The following is a 21444-nucleotide window of genomic DNA, read 5'->3' as shown; positions in this document are numbered from 1 at the left end:
TCGCAAACTCTCTATCAAGAATAACTAAAACTAAAATATGAACAATCAAATTTTAAAAGTCACTACAAGATTAAAAAGTGGAAAAAATAAAATAACTGCGCAGTTTCAAAATCGGATTTGAGAAAGAAACCGACTGCTTCTAAGCCCAATGTACAAGATGTGCCATTCTCGCGTTTCAGTATAAAAGTATTGAAAAACTACTGAAAAAAAAAAACAAAAATTAATGAAAAATGTTTCGTGTTTATTTATATTGATTCTTTACAATTCTTTCTTCTTGATTCTTTATATTGATTTTTTCTTAACGAGCATTTAATTTTTCCATGACGTTCAATGACGTTCTCGAGTATATCGCCCGATATACTGGTCGGTGCGAATACCCTTGGGCGGACACTTTGCGGCCAGTCGTTATCGCTGCAAAAACTCCATTGTATCGTCTACTGTTGGATATGGAGCCCTGTCCTGTTGAAACCAAAAGTTTTCTAGACCCTTTGGACGCATCTCCGGGAACACAATTTGTCAACAGCGTCCACAGCTATCGCTAGCCATCGACTGCTTCGCCTTTTTTAAAGAAGTAAGAAAGGCGAAGCAGTCGGCCGATGATGGTTGAGGGACAAACACCCGCCCAAACCGTCACTTTTTTGTCTTGTGATGGTTCCTCATAACTGACGTGAGGATTCTCAGAGCCCCAGATGCAGCAACAATAGTTGAGTTATCTGTATTTTGTACGGGAATATTCCACAACCCTTTAAAATAAATTAAATGCTGCCGTCGCCACTTGTACGATACGGAGGGGTCTTCCTCCACACTATACAACTGACATACAACTGCTGAGATAGAACTGAAACACCACATGGCCGGTTCGCCATTGAAACACGTAAAAAAAAAATACCTTCTCCAAATGACGAATAGTATTGTCGGCAGGCGATTTTTGCCTCTCTAGTTTCGTTCTGACGCACGCTGCGTTTTGAAACTTGAACATCACAATTGAACCTTATTCGCTAAAGAATGTCGATACGTTTACTTTGACACGTTCTTTTAGTGTTAAGTTATTCATGGCTTAAATTGTACTGACTTGACAATTCACAATTTAGTTACTAAATTCTGACGAATTTTGACCCATCTGACAAATTGAAGCTAATTTTTCCGAAACGGTTCATCTCAAATAATCACTCGTCTCATCTCGTCGCGATTTTTACTGGCCACCGAGATCACCGGATTTGACTCCTCCTGATTTATTGACCCGGAATGCACTCAATAGCCGGTATAGCCATTTTTTTTCAAAATGTGGCAAAACAAATTATGCTGAACCGAATTTAAATAAAACAAAAAAGGAAAGCTACCTTTGGTCGGAGCCGAAGTTGATATACCCTTGCAGTTAGGTAACAGCTTATTATTATATTAGGTTGTCAAAAAAGTCTTGCGGTATTTTCGCTAGTTGACGCTGAAAGCGTTGTTCTTGTTTTATTCGTCGCATCAGGTCATACTATACCTTTTTGGAAAGCTCATTTCACGCGCATTTCACGATTTTCTTTTCTTTTAAGTCGTTAGTAAATTATAGCGTCGCAATCATGGAGCAAAATAAAGAGAAAATTCGGCATATTTTACATAACTACTACGGTAAAGGCAAAAATGCATCTCAAGCCGGTATAGAGCTGGGCATAAGTCAGCAAACCGTTATAAACCATTTGAAGAAGCTTGGAGTCACTAAGAAGCTCGATGTGTGGGTGCCACACGAATTGACGCAAAAAAACAACTTTGACCGTATCAACGCATGCGAATTGCTTCTAAATCGCAACAAAATCGACCCGTTTTTGAAGAGTACGGTGACTGGCAATGAAAAGTGGGTAACTTACGATAACGCAAGGCGCAAACGGTCGTGGTCGAAAAGCGGTGAAGCGACCCAGACGGTGGCCAAGCCTGGGTTGACGGCCAGGAAGGTTCTTCTGTGTGTTTGGTGGGATTGGCAGGGAATAATTCACTATGAGCTGGTCCCCTATGGCCAAACGCTCAATTCGGACCTATACTGCCAACAACTGGACCGCTTGAAGACAGCACTCATGCAGAAGGGGCCATCTTTGATCAACAGAGGCCGAATTGTCCGGATCTCGCACCAAGTGATTACCACCTGTTTCTGTCCATGGGGAACGCGCTTGGTAGTCTGATGTTGGCCACAATAAAGTCCTGTGAAAATTGGCTCTCCGAGTTTTTTGCCAATGGGGAAGCGAGCTTCTATGAGAGGGGCATTATGAAGTTGGCATCTCGTTGGGAACGCGTCATCGAACAAAACGGCGCATATTTGACTTGAATCGCACTTATTGTAACCAAATTTATGAACAATTGAAAATGGAATAAAAATACCGCAAGACTTTTTTGACAACCTTATGTATACATATATTGGATCGTATATAGTTGGACAAAATGGAGTCCGAAGAAAGTCCCATCTATCTAGCTTAAAACACAGTTATGCCCATTCCGATCATTTAATTATATTACAGCAATAGAATATAGTCGGCCGATCCTTATGAAATTTTGTAGATAAATAAAAAGTTCCAACCCTTAAAATTAAAAAACACCAAAGTTGTGGCATTCCCGATCAATTAGTTATATGGCAGCTAGAGCATTAGTCGACCCGGCCGTTCCGACTTATTTTCTGCGTGCAAACAACAGAAGGAAGTGTGCAAAGTTTAAAGTCATAAATAAAATCAACTTTATAGGGCCGGAGACGTCCTTATCAAAATTTGACCAGAAGTTTTTATGCAGTTTATAAAAAACATAGTTCAGAATAGTCTGAATATTTTTAAAATATGGATGGTAGTTCCAAACAAAAAATATTTTCAATTAAATATTATTTAAGAAAAAAAATGTGTGGGGGAAAAAGAGGAGTACCGGGAAAAAATTAAAAAACTCGATTATAAAACCTTTTTTTAAAGGATACGTAGATTATGTCGCTGCAATACCGGAGATTAAGATTTTCGTTTATTCCAAGTTCATTTATTTCCGACATTTCAGTCATATCTGATATACCAATTCTTAAGACGTTCTCCATTATATCTGAAAATATAAATAAAACCTTTAAAGTATAGATAGAATTAAATTTCATTGCATAAAAAGAGATAAATAACATAAGTTATCCTAATTTTGTTTTGTTTGTTGTGACATCTGCTATTCTTTAGTTATGTGGCAGATATAAGCTATAGTCAAACGAACGGTATGAAAATTCGTAGGTCGGATAAGATTATCATAATAAAATCCATTTCCGGATACATTACCGATTGTTTAATTATTTGGTACCTATAAGATATATTCGACCGATTTGCCCAATTACTTACCCATATATTAAAATATATTTTACAACGTTTGTGAAGAAAGTTTCATAGCAATCGGACATTTCGAAGTATTTACACAATCAAGTTTTAGTACAATCACCAATATTTACCAACAAATAAAATATTAATGTTTTTATATTAAAAAAAAATTTTAAGTTTATTTAAAAATTTAATGTGTCATATGTTTATATTTCTCAAGGTACAAAATTTATAATTTATTTTGAATATATTTCTGTAGAACTTTAAGAACCATGCAATACATGTACATGCAATCCGAGTTGAACTTTTGAAGAAATTAAAAAAATGTTGATGCACATAGTTGGATTTAGGTTTGACTTCATAGAATAACCGTTTATTTCCCTCAGCAGCGATGTTTCTTATTCCCGGAAAATGATTAAGTCCACTGTCAGTTACCTTAAACTTCCTAGAGATTGACTCTTTTATGTCAATCAATTCTCTCGATCTGGCCACCAGAAGGTCATCAACGTATTCTGCAATGAGGTTAATACTTTTACATCTATTTCTCGTGTACACACATGGTTCACGAGCGCAGGGTATGAATCTCAATTCCTTTGAAAACACGTCCTCGTGTTCTACTCTCTGCTGCTCTGCCTAAGCTCTTATAGCGTCTTCTTGATCCTACACACTTAGTTGAGGTGGAGAACACTCAAGCATCCGACAGGCTGCTTCATAAACACCTCCTCACTCAGCGTACTATTTAGGTATGCGGTCGCAACATCCATTTGGTGCAAGAACAATTTGTGCTCGACTGCTAGAGATAAAATCATTCTTACGGACGAATATCGTACCACTGGTGAGACAGTTTCAAAAAAGTCTATCCCATAATGCTTTTTTCTACCAACCTTGAGTAAGTTGGTAGTGCAGTGATTTACCATCCAATGAAGCGCTGTGCTTTACCATCTTTGTCCGCTTTAACTCAGAAGACCCACTTGCTGTCAATGGCTTTCTTTCCCTTTAGTAAGTTCTGGAGCTCCCATGTGGGGTTTGCTATGGGGGCATCGATCTCGTGCTGAATCGATTGCCCACTCTTGACCCATTTCAGACTGCACTGCTTCTGCATATGTTGCGGGTATATGGACATCGTTTGCTTTTAAATTATTCAAGATGATATATTGATTTCGTAGGCGTTCTGGTTTATATGTCCTAATTTTCTTTGGACGCCAGGTCACGAACGCGCTGATCTTATTTGCCGCCGTCACCTTCACTCTCCGATGAGTCTGAACAATCAGAATCGTGATCCCCTCCAGCTGCTTCCTTCTTGTCATCCTCCTCGGAAGTCTGCGAACCGTTTGCCACCAATTCATCCCAAATTGCTGTCTTCCCATGGTCATAGGATGCACCTATAGTTGTATCCATGAAAACTAAGTCTCTTCTTTCAATTACCTTGTTAATGCGATTCACAGCAATCTATACGCTTTAGTTGTTGCTGAGTTTTCTATCATGAGGATCCCCTCTCGGTGAACATTGGTCAAAGGGAGCCACAAACTGAATGGGTTTCAGGCACCAACTGGTCTGGGAATTTTTGTGGTTGTAGATATTGTCGACCAATCTAAAACAGCGACCTTCAAATGCAAATTGGGCAAGTGGCTACCCACAGTAGGCCTCTAGGACAAACACTGATTCAATAAGTCATGATCGCAAAACAGTTTTATACATAGGGTAGAGGATAAACAAGGTACATTTTAAAGTAAACCGGACTTTAAAAAACGGAAACAAAAGGTATTTTCGGCAAAATCTATTTATTTTTTTCAAAATAGTCTTCTTCAGCTTCAATACAACCTTTTTCACTATCCAAAAGCATGTCAAACGTGTGTTTTAGCTCGTTGGCCGATATGCCGGTGCAAGCATTTTGAACGGCTTCTATGTCTGCATAACGTTTTCCATTTGTGCCCATGGGCAAATTATTTCCTTTTATTTTTCCGAAAAGGAAAACATCAGGTAAATTTATGTCCACGGCCATTTCGAAAACGTTGGAAAACTCGTGCACTCTGCTACGGGCTAATTAATAATCGCCGTAAACATGTTTCATCAATGGAAACAATTCGTTAAAAGTGTTACCATTGGTAAAACAGCAAGCTCTTTGTTTAAAACTCATCATTCGCACAGATAACCCAGATATGCTAAAATTCGATATAATAGATATGCTAAAACACCATAGTTGTGTCATTTCAAATAGTTCTGTCATATGCCAACTATAGAATGTAGTCGGTCAATCTTTATAAAAGTTTGTAAATCGGATTAGTTCATCAAAAAAAGAAAGAAAACCTTACTTCGGGCTAAGACAAAGTTGATATACCCTTGCAATTAAGTAGCAGCTTATATTATTAGATATATATCGGATCGAATATAGTTGGCCGATCCTTGATAATTTCACCACCAAATCTATTTTCTAATACAAATCAATCAGTTATATGACAGCTATAGGCTATTGGCGGCCGATCCTCATAATATTTTGAAGACCAAATTAGTTAACCCAAAATAGATCCTATCCTTCTTAAGGGGGCAGGATGGTTTGAGACTTCAAAAAAATTTTTTTTTCAGAAATTTTTTATATAATAGAACATTATCTTAGAAATATCCTGTGAAAGTTTCATGTCGATCGGACTAAAACTTGCTGAGATACCGATTTTCTAGTTTTTTTCTCTCCATATACTTTCCATTGCTTTTAAAACTTTAGACGCGTTTTGCTCAAAACAACTTTTTCAAGTCGGTGCGTAACGTAACTCAAAAAGTAATGCTCGGATCTTAATAAAATTTTGTACACATCTTTAATACAATAAATACTTGCGGATGAACGAACGCTTTTTTTTTTTTTAATTTTTTTACTTTTTTTAGGTGCAAAAATGGGCGGATTTTTATGTAAAAATGGCACTTTTGACTTTGAAACCGCGCCAAAAATCCAAAATTGCATATTTTTCAAAATGGTTTCGTTCATCCGCACAAGAAACAAATATTTTAAGTAAATCAATTCAATTTTTTGATTTTAGATAACACTGTAAGGCCAGACTTTACGCACCGCATGAGACCAATTTTTTGAAGCGACTCCGGCCGACTGCCGTCACGGAATAAATAATAATTATTTCTTAATAAAAAATATTCTTAAATACTCTACAAATATAGCCATTTATCGTGTAAAAAAATTGGATCATTTCATTCACTCAGAAATGAGAAAAAAAATCGCAAAAATGTGCTTTTTTTCAGCCCCTGAAACCATCCTGCCCCCTTAAAAAAAGGGAAGGTTGTGTAGAAAGTTTGAAGTCGATAATTTTAAAACTGAGAGACTACTTTGCGTAGAAACAAAAAGACGGACATGTTTATCTCGAATCAGGAGGTGATTTTGATCAAAGTCATGATAAAGTCGGCCGATCTTTGTGGAATTTGTCAAATCTGATTAGGTTGCCCAAAATGGTATCTGTAGAAAGTCCCTCTAACTTAAGAAACTTTAAAGTTAAGGCATTTTCGATCAATCAGTTATATCATATAGAACACAAGTGGTAAATGCATATACTCTGGCATTACAATTTTGATTTCATGCATGAGGCCATCTAGCCAGGCCCTGTCGAATTAGTTACAGGGTTACAGTTCATTACTACGAGAAAATTTTTCTGCAGACTTTTTAATTGGCGAGATAGTTTTGCTAGGGGGGCTGAAATTCGGGTTCCAGGCAGGTTTTTACATTCGACCAAATGACATTTGGTTTGCACACATCCTTCTTTTGTTTGCAGGCAGTATATAAGTCGGAACGGCCGGGATAGGTCGACTATATCATATAACTGCCATATAACTGATTGATCGGAAATCCCATAACTTTAATGTTTTTTAAGTTAGAGGGTTGAGCTGAAGGCCACTAGTCGCTATAGCTATTCCGCGCCAGTTAACTTCTAGTTTTAACTACAAGCTAGCTGTAGATAAATAAATAAATAAGTTAAAGGGACTTGGTACAGATTCCATTTTGAGCAAAGTAATTCGATTTGCCAAATTTCATAAGGATCGGCCGACTGTATATTTTAGCTGCCATATGCTATTTTTGCTATTTTTAAAGATGGGGCTGTTTCTAACGTTTTAATTAAAAATTGATTCGATGGTGAAATTCTCATAACGATGGGACAACTATATACGGTCCGATATAAATATATATTATATAATATAAGCTGCTACTTAACTGCAAAAGTATATAAACTTCGGCTCCGCCCGAAGTTAGTTTTCCTTTCCTTTTTAGCTTCTTTTTTTCCTTTTCTAATTTTCATTTACTTTTCCTCAAATAACTGAAAGGAAGGCTGTAGATTCTAGTTGCATATTCCCTATATTTATCCAAAAAGACGAAACCTGAAGTAAATAAATTACAATTACTCAAAAAACTTACGGATCCCCACTTTGGCGAATCTTAGGTTCCTTCTTAATGTCGCTATTCGAGTCAAGTGACGTAATATTATTAAAACCTCTTTTTCCTCTTGAAGACGCCCTTCGGTATTTGGTACTGGAAAATTCTCCTTCTTTAACAACTTGTTCAGGCGGCTATAATTAACATATAGTCTATCATTGTTCTACCGTTCGTATTTTTATTTTAGCACCACCTGGATGGCATACTCTGATGTAGATGGTTTTATCGGGTCGGGAATTCGGTATGGAGGCTGGGAAACTGATTACATGTTCTCAACAGCAAGATTGACTTGGAAGATATTTGTTTTTCCTATTCCTTGCAATCCTTCAGAGAAAGCATCATCTAACTTGAGAAACTAATGCATTTGACTTCTTTCTTTATCGAGTTGCATATTAACGAGAAACTTATGGGTACCACATTCGCTTGTAACCGTTTCTGGTTATTGCACAACTTGCTTGACTTCGCCTTCGCCTGGGAAAAACTTTATGGGTAACTGGTCGGAAAATACAAGATGCAAACGGCCAAAACACCTAACACAGATGCGAGCTAGCAGGCACCGGAAAAGTGAAAAAGGGCCAGCAGACCCTTGCAAAGCCTCGTCCAGGCCTTGCAGACCGGGGGCAGCCCGACAGGCACGGGTTTTACAGGCGCCAATCTACGAAATAAAGTCCAGTAGAGCAGGCCCAATGGTGGGGGGTTAACCCAGGGGTCACGACCAGAGCTTAGAGCCCGTCACCTCAAGGAAAGGGAGTTGTAGCTCGTTGCTACAGATGCCTAGAAATGGGACACACTGTAAGGGCAAGATTCTGACGGAATCTGTCCTCTATTGTTTCCGCAGCTGCAGAAGGTTTAGTAGAGGGCTTCTATTGAAAGGCAAAGGGGCTGAAGGACTTGAGACATCAGTCTGTGAGTCGATCAGTCGATGCCCCATGTCTAAGCAAGGTGGTGGATGAAAGATAAGAGAATTTTAGGATTTAATCTTAACCTTGGTCCGTTAACCGTTGCACAGTGGTCCGGATGCCTGCCATAAATCCAATTTTTCAATAGTCCTGGATCTAAAAATTTCTAATGCACATCAATTCTTGAATATTTGAACTATAATTCCCCAAAGTATTAGCTACTTTCAATTCCGTTTACATACAAATTTTTAGCCTTAAAAGTGATAAGTGGCGAAGATCCTATAAAAATATAATGTAATTTTTTTTTTATTTACGAACATTTTTCCTATGAAATTTTTATTGTAACAGTTCATTATTAGTGTAAACTATATCATCAATAAAAAATTTTATCAATATGTATTCTATTACACAGCTCCACAAAAAAAAAAAAAAAAAAAAATTCAGAGATCAGACCATACCTCCTATATGGATTTGGGGTCGCTGAATCCGAATCCGTGGTCAGTTGGTCGCCATCACGTCAGGTTTTCGAGAAAATAACGGTTGAATAGTCGAAAAACGCCGTTTTTGGCCATTTTCGAAAAATCGTACCGCAAAATTCTGATGTGTTACAAACCTAATTCAAAATGGAAATGAAAGGCTGATTTGTGATCTTTAAAACGAGCTCCATGCCAAATTTTTCGCATGCACCGTTAGGACAGGGGGTGCGTTTATATGTAGGCATCTTAGCAAAAAATGTATGCCGACCACAAAAATTTCAAAATTCAGCATATTCAAATAAAACATGGTACCCGGGGGTTTTTGGGGTCGCTGAATCCGAATCTGAGGTCAGTTTGACGCCATCACGTCAAGTTTCTTCATAACCTCAAAAAAAGTGAAAAGTGTGTTTTTTGAGGTTATGAAGAAACTTGGCATTTAGCTCGTTTTAAAGATCACAAATCAGCCTTTCATTTCCATTTTGAATTAGGTTTGTAACACATCAGAATTTTGCGGTACGATTTTTCGAAAATGGCCAAAAACGGCGTTTTTCGACTATTCAACCATTATTTTCTCGAAAACCTGACGTGATGGCGACCAACTGACCACGGATTCGGATTCAGCGACCCCAAATCCATATAGGAGGTATGGTCTGATCTCTGAATTTTTTTTTTTTTTTTTTTTTTTGTGGAGCTGTGTTATTGATGGGATTCTCATTTAATTAGCGAAAAATCGTTTTTTTTTTTAAATAATTTTTTCCAAATCTAATATTTTTAGCCTTTGAACAACTTCGACCGAGAGACTATATAGGTAATATTAGTATACATCTGCACTACAATATCCAATTTAAATTTGTTGCACAAAGTTGCGCAAATGCGAATGCGAGCATTTTTTCCACAATAAAATAGATTTTTTTTTCCAAAACCACCCTTTCAGAGTTTTTAAATTATTTATGCGAGACGCATTTGACATAATTTTTTTTGCCTTTTTTCGAAAGATTATATTATTTTACATGGAATAGCACACGGAATTCCGAAAATCATGCCTTTTGCTCCCACAAAGAGGGATTTATTCCTTTTCTTAAAGGCTTCTGAAGCTAAGACTGCTAAGCTAATTCTGTAATAAAGATTTAAAAAGATTTCGAGAAAATAATACACGAAAAATATCAAGAAAAGATACCATGATGGATTTGATGCATAATTTGCTAATTTCTTCTGATCCAGTAATACTTTCAAAATCAAAATACGCTCAAAAGCAAACAAAGCCTCTAGCAAAAGAGGTTATGGAACTTTTGAGGCTGCCATTAGATCAGAACGTCTGCTCAGATTCAGATAGTGATTCTTAGTGAGCCAATATTTTTACAAATTATTGCAGTGAAATTTTCCTTTAACATTTCTTTAGTTAAAAAAAAAATTTCTTTAAAAATTAAAAGAAAAAAATTTTTTTTTTAAATTTTAAAAAAATTGAAAAAAAGTTATAAAAAAATGTAACAAAATTTAAAAAAAAAAAAAAAAGGAGAGTCTAAATTTACCTCCACGTGGTACTCTCTGGGGTCGTGAAAAATGAGATAATATATTCACCAGCTACTTACGGAAGTAACAACTGCCATATTGGAGGCGCCATTTTTTTTTTTTTTTTTTAATTAAACTTTGCTTTTATTTATTGGATCTTCTCTTAATTTTGAGACTAAAAATAAGTTTTCAAATCTTAACCTTAACATTTAACTAACAGTAGACTAAGACTGCATTATGGTTGCGCGTTCCTCAAGACGGTCGCTGGGTGGGTAGGTCATTGCGACGAAGTCGTGATTGGTTGCTCAACCTTGTTAGACCTCTCGCCAGGTGGTTAGGGTGCGACAATAGCTTGCTAAAGTACTTTTCCTTCTGTTCTGCGATCACATCTTTGACTGGAAGAATGTTTAAGTCGCGATGTATGTTTTCGTTGCGAACGTACCACGGTGCCCCGGTGATTGTTCTCAAGATCTTCGACTGAGCTCGCTGGACTATGTCAATATTGCTATTGCTGGCATTCCCCCATAACTGGGAGCCGTACATCCATATAGGTTTAAGTACCGAGTTATACAGCAGGACTTTATATTCAAGGCAAAGGGGAGACCGAGCGTTGATAAGCCAATGAAGGCTGCTGGCTTTAAGCTTTAGGTGGGTTCTCTTAGCTTCTATGTGCCGACGCCATGTGAGTCTTCTATCGAGGTGTACTCCTAGATATGTTACCTCGTTTGCTTGCGGGAGTAGGGTGTTGTTTAGCGTACGGGGCGGGCAGTTTTTCCTATTCAAGGTGAACGTAACGTGCTTGCATTTTTGTTCATTTACTTTAATTCGCCAGTCTGATAGCCATTTTTCAACATCCACCAGATGAAGAGCTAGCTGCGCAGTTGCTTGTATCGGGCATTTTGAGCGGCTAAGAATAGCTGTATCATCAGCAAACGTAGATGTTGTTAGTCGTGTGCTTGTCGGGATGTCTGCTGTGTAGAGAACATATAATGTTGGTCCGAGTACACTTCCTTGAGGAACTCCAGCTCCAACAGTGAATTCGTCAGATATATCTGTGTTGCACCTCACAGCAAATTTTCTGTCGTAAAGGTAAGACTCTAAAAGCTTGTGGGTATTACAAGGGAGCATTGTCTTGATCTTGTACATTAGACCTTCTAGCCAGACTCTATCAAATGATTGAGAGACGTCTAGAAATATTGCGGTACAGTACTCGCGTTTTTCGAATGCATTCCGAATTTCTGCTGTTATCCGGTTGACCTGCTCAATTGTTCCGTGCTTTTCACGAAACCCAAACTGATGTGACGGGATTCCTTCCTGGATCCTTAGGTATGTGTTTATTCGAGTCAGAATGCATTTCTCAAAGAGTTTAGATAAGCATGAAAGTAGGCTTATAGGTCTATACGACGTGGGAATTGTGTGGTCTTTTCCCGGCTTTGCTATCATTATTATAATTGACTTTTTCCATCTCGCTGGAAAGTGGCCAAGTTTTGCGATGGCATTGAAGAGCTGGGTGATAGTGCAGACGGCGCAATATGGAAGCTCAATGATCATTTTGGGAGTTATGAGGTCGCAGCCTGGTGATTTTTTCGGATTTAGTTGGTTTTTGATGATATTAGCGATTTCGTTTGGGCGAAACTCGATTGGTTCATGTTGAAGCTGAGGCTCATATGGTAAAGTCGGCAAAGTAAAGGCACTAGTGGCCGGATTAGGTTGGAAGATATTTTTAAGGTGATTGGCAAACGTGCTGGCTCTGTCTGCATCGCTGCGCGCCCAGCCGCCTGTGGGATTTCTAATAGGCATCACGGTTTCTTTCGGTGAGCTTAGAGTTGGGTGAGCTCTCCATAGTGAGTGTTTTGTACTAGAAGTTGACAATTGCTCTATGTAGCGGCGGTGGACATAAGCTTCTTCTTGCTGTAGGGCTTTAGTAAGTTGACGTGAGGCATGTCTAAAGCTTTGCTTAGCAGATGGCGATCTGTGGAGTTGCCAATCGCGACGTAAACGCCTCTTTTCGAGGACGAGCTGTTCGATTTGTAGATTTGTCTTTTTATTGCTTTGTGTATTTATGGTTTGCGATGTTGAGGCACGAGCTGCAGAGACGAGTACAGACTCAAGTGAATTAACAAAGCTGTCTACGTTGGCTTCATCGTGGAGATGAGGACTTAGCTCAATGTGTGAGCTGATATATTTTCTGTACTTAACCCAATTGGTTTTCTGTGTGGTCAATTTTAATGGTTGTTCCAATGTTCCTGGATGTCGCAGTAGAATAAACAGGACAGGCGAGTGATCAGATGAAAGATCCGATAGGCAATTGGCGCTTATCAGATTTTTAGGGATGTTTTTGGTAATCGCAAAGTCTATTAAATCTGGTAGTTTCCTTGGGTGTGCCGGCCAGTATGTTGGTGTGCCAGAAGAAACATAGTCGAGCTTGTTCTTGGCTTTGATAATTGCATTATAGAGCTGCTTCCCTTTTGGAGTCACGAGACGGGATCCCCAGTGTGTGTGCTTGGCATTGTAGTCTTCTGCTGCTATGAAGTGGTCTCCAAGTGTGTTGAAAAACTGCATAAACTCATCTTCAGCTATATTGAAGCGAGGGGGGCAGTATACGGCGGCTAGTGTAAGTTTGTTGCCAGTATTTAGTTGTATATTTATAGATGTGGCCTAAGGCCTAAGGTGTGTTTCCGAAAGCAGTATTACATCGATATGATTGTCGAGTAGGAATTGAGCTAACTCAAGTTTATGTTGCGAAACGCCGTTAGCGTTCCACGTAGATATCCGTAGGAAAGCCATTATTTGGATTGTTGTGAAACCAGCATTTGAATCAGTAGATTTTGGTTTCGCATTAAATCTTGCATAGTTGTGCGCATAAACGACATAAATTCCGTCAGGCTTTGTTGTAGGCTGCATATCATAGCTTCAAAGTTGCTTTTTGGCTGCTCTGTTGGTTGATGTTGCTGAGCCGTGTTCGGTTCTTGGTATGCTGATTGCAGAAATTAGCTTCTTGAGGCAGGTGTCGCCAGTCCTGATTTTAAGGCGCTTGCGTATGTCACATTTTTGTCAGAGTTAATGGGTCCTAGTGAGGATCTGGCTGCAGTCGAGAAGAAGACTTCAGGGTTTGATCTGGACGCCGTGAACTGTCCATTTTGGGTGCGGGCAGCTATTCCTTTCTGGTGGATGCGACTTTTCAGCTCCTTATAGACTGGGCATCCTCTATAATTAGCAGTGTGATTGCCACCGCAGTTGCCGCACTTTTTCGAGTTGCTGTCATCTTTGCTCGCTGGGCAGTGTGCGAAGTCATGAAGCTCTCCGCAAACTACACACACCGGGCGCAGTTTGCAGTATGACCTTGTATGGCCATATTCCTGGCAGTTCGCACATTGTACCGGGCCATTGCTTTTGTGCGGTTCCTCAACTGTAATTCTGCGGTGCAACAGGTACTGAAGATTGTATATTGGGTGCACTTCGTATTTCTTCAGGAGCTTGGTGTCTGGTTCGAGCTCAACCTTAAAGAGTGGCTGCGGCTTTCTATCCCTGTTAAGGATATTAAAGACTGTCTTGGCGCTAAAACCCTTCTCCTGTAGCGCCTTTTTTATCTCTGCAGGCGTTACTTCGGGCTCTATGCCCTTAAGTACGACTTGCAGGCCCTTGCTGCTTTTTAGCTGATATGTGTAAAAGTTCTTTTTATTCTCGGTATGATATTTTGATAATACTCTGTAGTTATCTTCAGACTTCATTTGAACTTTTGTTTCTTGAATGTTGCCCTTTACAAGGGGTATTATTTGGAAGTTATCCTTACCAATAAGCTCAATAATTTTGTTGACAAGAACATTGGAACTTTTTTCGCGTATATAGATAGGCGGAGGTTTTGGCTTCCTTTTCTCAACTTCAGTGGATTCGACCGCCTCAACCTCATCGGCGTCTGCCAAGATTTTAAATCGGTTTGAGTTAATGGGCGTTTCTTTTGCTGCTAGGCTAGCATTGCCACGGATTATTTTGCGTTTGGAATTCAGGGGGCTCAGCTTCCTTTTGATTTGGATGTAGCGATCCATGCCAGTCTGCACAGCCGGCTTAATATAGTCATTGTTTTTGTTTTGGTTTTCGGGCAGCGCGGACGTATTACTATTTGCGCTGCTAGCTGATGACGTCGTTAAACGAGCTGTCGATACAGTTGCGGTTGTTGTTGTTGTTACTGTTGACGTTGTCAAAGAAATTGAGGTGTTAGTTACTGCACTCTTTGGCTGCAGAGACATCGATGGCATCGAGGGGGAGCAGGAACGCGCTCTCTCGCTCTCTACGTTTAAGAATTCGGTCAAGTTGGGGGTAATTGACCGCGCTTGATCAGAGCTTGCATGGTTTTCGGTTGCTTTAAAAGAGAAGTACGCGTTGTTTCTTTGTACTGAGAGCCGTCTCTCGTCTTGCTCACGTTGACGTTGTGTGCGAACGTCGTTTAAGCTCATTGCAGTCGAGGTTGATTTAGTTTAAGTTTTGAGAGTTGTGTTTTATATTAATTAATTAATTAATTAATCAATATAAAAATTAGCGATTTCATCGCAAAAAGCGTCTTTTCGCGTTATTGTAGATTTCTTAGACCAGTCACTGCACTTTTATGATTTTATTGAATATTTTTTTCACGGAGCACAATAAAAAACACGTCTGCATGCGACGACAGTCGGCCGAACATTGAGGCGCCATTTTGAATTTTGAAATTTCGACTTCATATTCGAAATCAGCGACCCCCAAAACCCCCGAGCACAAATTTTGAACTCTCTATGTTGAGTTTCTGATTTATGACCACTTTTTCCCACTAGCCGGACCACTGTGCGTTGGTCAGTAGATGGGGACGGATGAGGGTCACCGAGCTTAATCATCAATGCTGGACGATAAGAATAAGAATACAAGGTCGCACCGATTTCAATGCGTGGGCGCTGGACAGGGGATGCCCAAGCAAACATTCAGCAGAGCCAGGTTAGGCTCGGACATAGACCTCATATACGCCAGCCTCCCAAGAGCAACTGACTTATAAGTAACAGTTTTCCCTCTGGTGTTTATGAGGCTATGCTTTGCTCGAGGTTACACAGCCAACATGCTTCCGGGGCACAGTGGTCGATTTGGCATATCTAGTATCGTTTAATTCAATTTTAAATGTTTCGATAAAGTGTCCTTTATGTTAAATTGTAGCTACCAGTAGTTCACTGATAATATCGATATAAATTATTTTTATTTTCTATCGATAATCGAGCTGCAGTAATCTATCGAACATTGTTAACGAACAGTGTATCGAACGTGTTCCGCTTCCCTGCCATTTCTTACACTGAAGTGAACTAACTATTAGATTTAAAAAAACACATATTATATCAAATATTAGGAACGATGTCTGTGACCAAACGGGAAGTTTTTTTTGGTGTGGTACGAAGAAAAAAAAAGTGTCGCAAATTATTAGCGGTAGAAAATCATGTGTTTGGAAACATTCTGAATAAAAAAAGACTTCAATAATGATGAACACAAGGTAATACGACGTTTCATCAAAATCCACTTACTTTTCGAGGTTGTATCCACCATATTGGATTTTGAATTTTAAAAAACCAACTTCAGCTTTTAACTTCAACTCCTAGATACAATGTTTCATCAAAATCTATCAAGTTTTTCAATCTTATGTCCGCCATATTAAATCCGCCATTATGAATTTTGAAAATCTAACTCCAGATTCGTTATCAGCCCAAGAACCCCTGAGTAAATATTTTCATAAACAATAAGCGTACCAGTCTCTTGGAAATAGTTTTGTTCTGCTAGGAAGGCCAAATCGACCACTGTGCGGGGAGGAGATTTATAGTTAACCTCCCATCGAGAAGGCCAACAAAAGGGCTGATGCCTTCGCAAACACGCTGCGGCATGCCTAAAAATCGATCGATGGACCCAGACTAGGTTTTAAACCGAGCACTAAAATTGGTTTTGCTTTTGAACACGGTCAGATTTGCGCAATTATTTAACAATTGCAAAAGCTCCTCAAACCAAGACAGCCGAGAGTGAGTAGTCGTCCTACAGGCCATTTCGCCTGCTAGATAAAGGCGTTTCAGAGGAGGATTGCTACGAAGGTCTCAGCAGCCATAGAGGCTTTGAAAAACCTGTTACAGATTTTGCGTTCCGCAAAGATCATTTCTAAGACTTGAGGAGGAACATCATGTACGACTGTATTTTAAAGTTGCATCTCCCAGCGAGTAGCTAGTCATCGGGATAAGCATCAGATGGCATCAAAACGGAGCCATCAAAACGATCGACAAGTGCCTAAATCGAGCAATCAAAAACGGGAGCGCTGATGGTTAGCAGTCGCAAGGTGCTGCAGACGACAGAGGTAGCCATCGGGAACATGGCTATCACTTATCATCGAGTCATAAGGAACTTTGGGGTGATGATAGACGTTACGAGGCCCTGGAATACATTCAAGGCCATGGACTCATTGAGAGTTCCCCCAGGATCCTCCTAAGTTCGGAAGGTCCAAAGCAGAAGGATTGAGCAGGGAAGCTTAACTATTAAGGAAGGACTATTAAAAGCTGAACGACGCTCTCTCTCATTTCCAAGACAAAGAAGCTATTACTATTGCGTCGATAAAGCAGGATGCCAGGGGGAGGGTGCTCATAGTATGCCAGGGCAGCTGGAACACTGCAACGAAGGGGCGCTGGACACCCTAGCTTATCCCCAATGTCGCACGGCAGGGTGTATGAAGGCCGACACAGAAGGTCCTCACAGCAACTCCTAGTAAATGGCACATGTGATGGGCACCTGTCGAAGTAGGAAGGTTTCACGATCCAGGAGATCCTTATCTGGTCACAGTCACAGGGCCGCCAGTTGCATGGACCAGCGAAAAGTGTAGTAAGGATAAGCAGTTTTCTCTTCCTGCGAAAATTTGTTTCCCTTTCACGCCAGGGCCTGTACCTAGTCAAAGCGTTAAAAACGGCGCAAAGAGGCTACACATAAAGGTTGCGCTCGATCGCGTTTCAACGAATGAGAGTGGTGGAAAAATGGTGTGTTAAAACACGGATTACTCTCATCACCTACCTTTTCCTCCCATCTTTCAAAAATCCACTCAGCGTTTGTCTCACATTGGGAGGCTGCGTGGTTCGCGTCTGTGTTATTTTTCCCAAAGTTACATTCACAAGAACAAATAAACTTGCTCCACCTTCGGTTTAGGAGCGGAAGCAATACAAAACAAGAAAGGAAAGCTAACTTCGGGCGGAGCCGAAGTTGATATACCCTTGCAGTTCAGTCGCAGTCCGCTAGGTGGCGCCACGCATCTTATATTATTAGATATATAGAAGATCGTATATAGTCGGCCGATCCTTATGAAATTTGGCAAATCAGATTATTTTGTCCAAAATAGAATCTGTATCAAGTCCCATCTTTCTAACTTAAAAAACACCAAATTTATGCCAATTCCGATCGTTGTATGACAGCTATAGGATATCGTCGGCCGATCCTTATGAAATTTTGTACAAAAGATATGTTGGTCAAATATAACATGTGTGGAAAGTCCCATCTCTTCTTAAAAAACAATCTATCTTAAAAAACAACGAAGTTATGGCATTTCCGATCAATCAGTTATATAGCAGCTATAGGATATAGTCGACCGATCCCGGCCGTTCCGACTTATGTACTACCTGCAAGGAAAAGAAGGCTGTGTGCAAAGTTTCAACTCGATAGCTCTAAAACTGAGAGACTAGTTTGCCTAGAAACAGACAGACAGACGGACCGACGGACATGCTTATATCGACTCAGGAGGAGATCCTAATCAAGAATATATATACTTTATAAGGTCGGAGATGTCTCCTTCACTGCCTTGCACACTTTTGACCAAAATTATAATACCCTCTGCAAGGGTATAAAAACACTCCGCAGAGGGCAAATGACTGCACCCCAAAAATACAACGCGATCCGCTCTTGCCCACTTCGCAGCCGGAAAAGAACAGCAAAACTTCGCTGGGGATAATAAAGCAAAATGGGACCCATTGGCAAATGAGATGAAGAATGCCGAAGGAACAAATCAACGTCTCCCCAAATCTAGAATGGCTGGGGGCGAAGAAAGCGGACAGTTCATATGTCCTCATTAAATTGGTAACCCGCCGACAAGACGGTAAGCTTAATAAAATTAGCAAAAGTGTAAACAAAAATTAAGGCGCAAAGCCAAGGGTACAGGGGCAAAATGGGTTTTTTTGGCAGAGATTTCAACGCTTGGACGAAAGAAAGAAGTTAATACCTCAATAATTAATTATGTCGCAAGCTCCTAACTACATTTGCCACCTTAGACGTGGCCCTGCTGAACACAGACTCTCTGCACACAATTAGCAGAGTAGGATACAATTGATCGGTAATAGATCTTACCTTCTATTGTGGCGGACTTCCGTAGTAACGGCGCATCGGGGCAACATGAAACTATTCCATCTATGACAGTTACTTACGGCAACACAAATCAGTGCTGCCTGAAGCAGCCCCGGCCAAATACAAAGTCGTACTGCTTCATCCTCATTGATCATGCCTGTAAAGTGCTACCGAAGGCTCTGTAGGTCATAGCCCGAGCAAGACACCTCTCGCCAATGCAATACATACATACTGTTGTCTGGTGAATCGGATTGCAGCCAAAGCCATCGAAGCAGTGAGGAATACCTATCAGCGCATCGTCTCTGGCTAAAACAAAATTCCAGAGCTGCCAGCATGAGTTGGCCAAGGAGAGTTGCTTGAAGAGAAAATATGGTGAGGTAAAATTTGGACTGACGCAGATCTTAAACGGCCACGGCTGCTTTAGAATTTTAGCACAGATGCTGCACGAAAGAAAGTGCCGAAAATATTGTTCTAATGCTAAGCACACGAAGCTCTCTGGGCCTTGAGGCAATGAAATATAATTGTATGAAATAAGTTGTGAAAATGTTGTATGGTTAGTGATACAAGAAAAAAACATTAAAATAAATGTAGAAAAAAGAAAAAAAATAATTAGTAGGGGTCTAATCTCTCGAATAAGAAAAAAAATCTAAGATGTGGGGAAATGAAGGTCGAAACCATACCGAGTAAAAATTTTACTCATTTTCGTAGTCGTATAAAAACGAATATGTATAAACATTAATCTTGATAACATAAAACTTGATACATGGACTTGTAGGAGGCGGAAGAATATGGACATCGACATTTTTGTCCTAGAAGCCCGTTTTAATATAAGTCATTTATTAATTTAATAATATTAGGCTAAAAATAAAAATATAGATTGTAAATTATGGTCGATTCAACAAGTAAATAAAAATGCAAAGATTTTCTTTAAATTTCTTAAAAGTGTAGTTATATTATGATCATGAAAATTTTTCTTTAAAACAAATTCGTATCTTGTATTAATACATTATTCAATATAAAAAAAGGCTAATTTTTTTAACATATAGTGACTATATTTGTCAGACTTAATTTAATGTTTAATATAATAATTATAATATGTTTTATTTGAAAGCCTCATGAGTTTCCACACCTAATTCAAATACAAAGTAAAATGTCGGGATGGTTTAATTATGTACATGTATGGAGCCATATTACTGATTGATGGGAAGAGCCTTCAATCTTTTTGGGGCATTCTATTTTTGTTACACTGATTTACTGAAACTGAACTGACTGAAAATTTATTTAGGATCGGCCGACTATGTATGTATGTATGTACATAACTGAAGGATCGACAATGTCAGTTAAGTTATTGAAGATACTAACTTTCAAATACATTATGATAAATTGTTTTGATAATGAAATTCTCATAAGGATCGGAGGATCGGCCAATTATATCAGGTTATGCTACACACTGCACTTTACTGCACAATTGTCTTTATTGTTTCTTATCGCATGAACCTAAGAAATATATACATACACAGCTCCTTGTGCTTCAATTGTTTGTAACTCCAAAAACATCAGACTAGGATCAGCTCGATCAAACATACATATGTACAGTATTCTGAATCATTAAAGTTGAATGGGACAATAAATAAGTTTCATATTATTAAAAGCTGCTTCATAACTATTAATTGAGAATGTAGTTATACATATGTATGTAAATATCCTTTGAAACTACATATGTATATTATATTTTTTGGAGCAAATTTTTTGTCAAACAAATTTTTAGTTAGCCCATTTGGGAAATATCATACATATGTACATATACAGGGGAATATACGTGTATATATACAAAAATATACAGATATGAATAAGTATAAGTTTAAATTTTTAATGTCTGTAAGTTGTTATAAATGGTAATATTTTCGAAATTTTGTTGTTGTTTTTTTTATAATTTTATTATTAGGAGTAATTTTACCTTTTGAGCTACACCAAACCTAATTACAATATAAATGTTAATATGATTTGTTAACGAAATATTTATTATTTGTTTCAGTACATTGTATTAAACTGCTATCGTATTCTATACTCCTTACTGGAGTAAATGAGTGCTGTATTTTATAAGAACACCTTTTAAAATAATTATTATCGCCTATCCAAACAATCGGAGCTTTCATGCATATGTGTGGAAATATATGTATAAGTTTTGAATGCGAAATTGTTGCACTTAAAATCCCTAATAATCGAATAAAATAGGATTGTTTTATTTCGATATTTAGAATTGTATATTCCTTAACGAAAAACAACCTTAAAATATTCCATATTGAAATGTCCTTTATTGAATCAGAAAAATGGAACAGTAAAATATTTTACATTATAAATTTTTGCAACTTAAATAACTTATATGTATGTAGCAATATATAAATACAAATATATAAAATTAGCGTGACGCAATCAGAAATTGGTTTGTTGTGAATAAACAAAGC

The 21444-nt window shown here is 38.7% G+C and overlaps 1 protein-coding gene across 7 annotated transcripts in view; it reads right to left on the bottom strand.

The window, feature by feature from the left end:
• Window positions 1-21193, bottom strand: part of LOC26515191 (unconventional myosin-VIIa) — a 381684-nt gene extending 360491 nt beyond the window's left edge. For 3 of the 7 annotated variants that reach the window (XM_014904700.3, XM_044714626.1, XM_044714625.1), the window contains exons 1-2: window positions 20937-21190; window positions 2936-3051 (exon numbers count right to left, since the gene is read on the bottom strand). In XM_014904700.3, the coding sequence (XP_014760186.1) occupies window positions 2936-3046 (111 nt within the window). In that variant the 5' untranslated portion in view covers window positions 3047-3051; window positions 20937-21190. Of the gene's footprint in view, window positions 1-2935; window positions 3052-20495; window positions 20580-20936 lie in introns of those variants that run through there. The other 4 variants (XM_014904701.3, XM_032453966.2, XM_044714624.1 and 1 more) reach the window with 3 other exon arrangements.
• Between the last annotated feature and the right edge of the window lie 251 nt (window positions 21194-21444).

This window comes from Drosophila ananassae, chromosome 2R (genome assembly GCF_017639315.1).
Source record: "Drosophila ananassae strain 14024-0371.13 chromosome 2R, ASM1763931v2, whole genome shotgun sequence".
NCBI lineage: Eukaryota > Metazoa > Arthropoda > Insecta > Diptera > Drosophilidae > Drosophila > Drosophila ananassae.
Note: the sequence above shows the minus strand (reverse complement) of the source record. Positions and strands in the feature narration are given on the sequence as shown.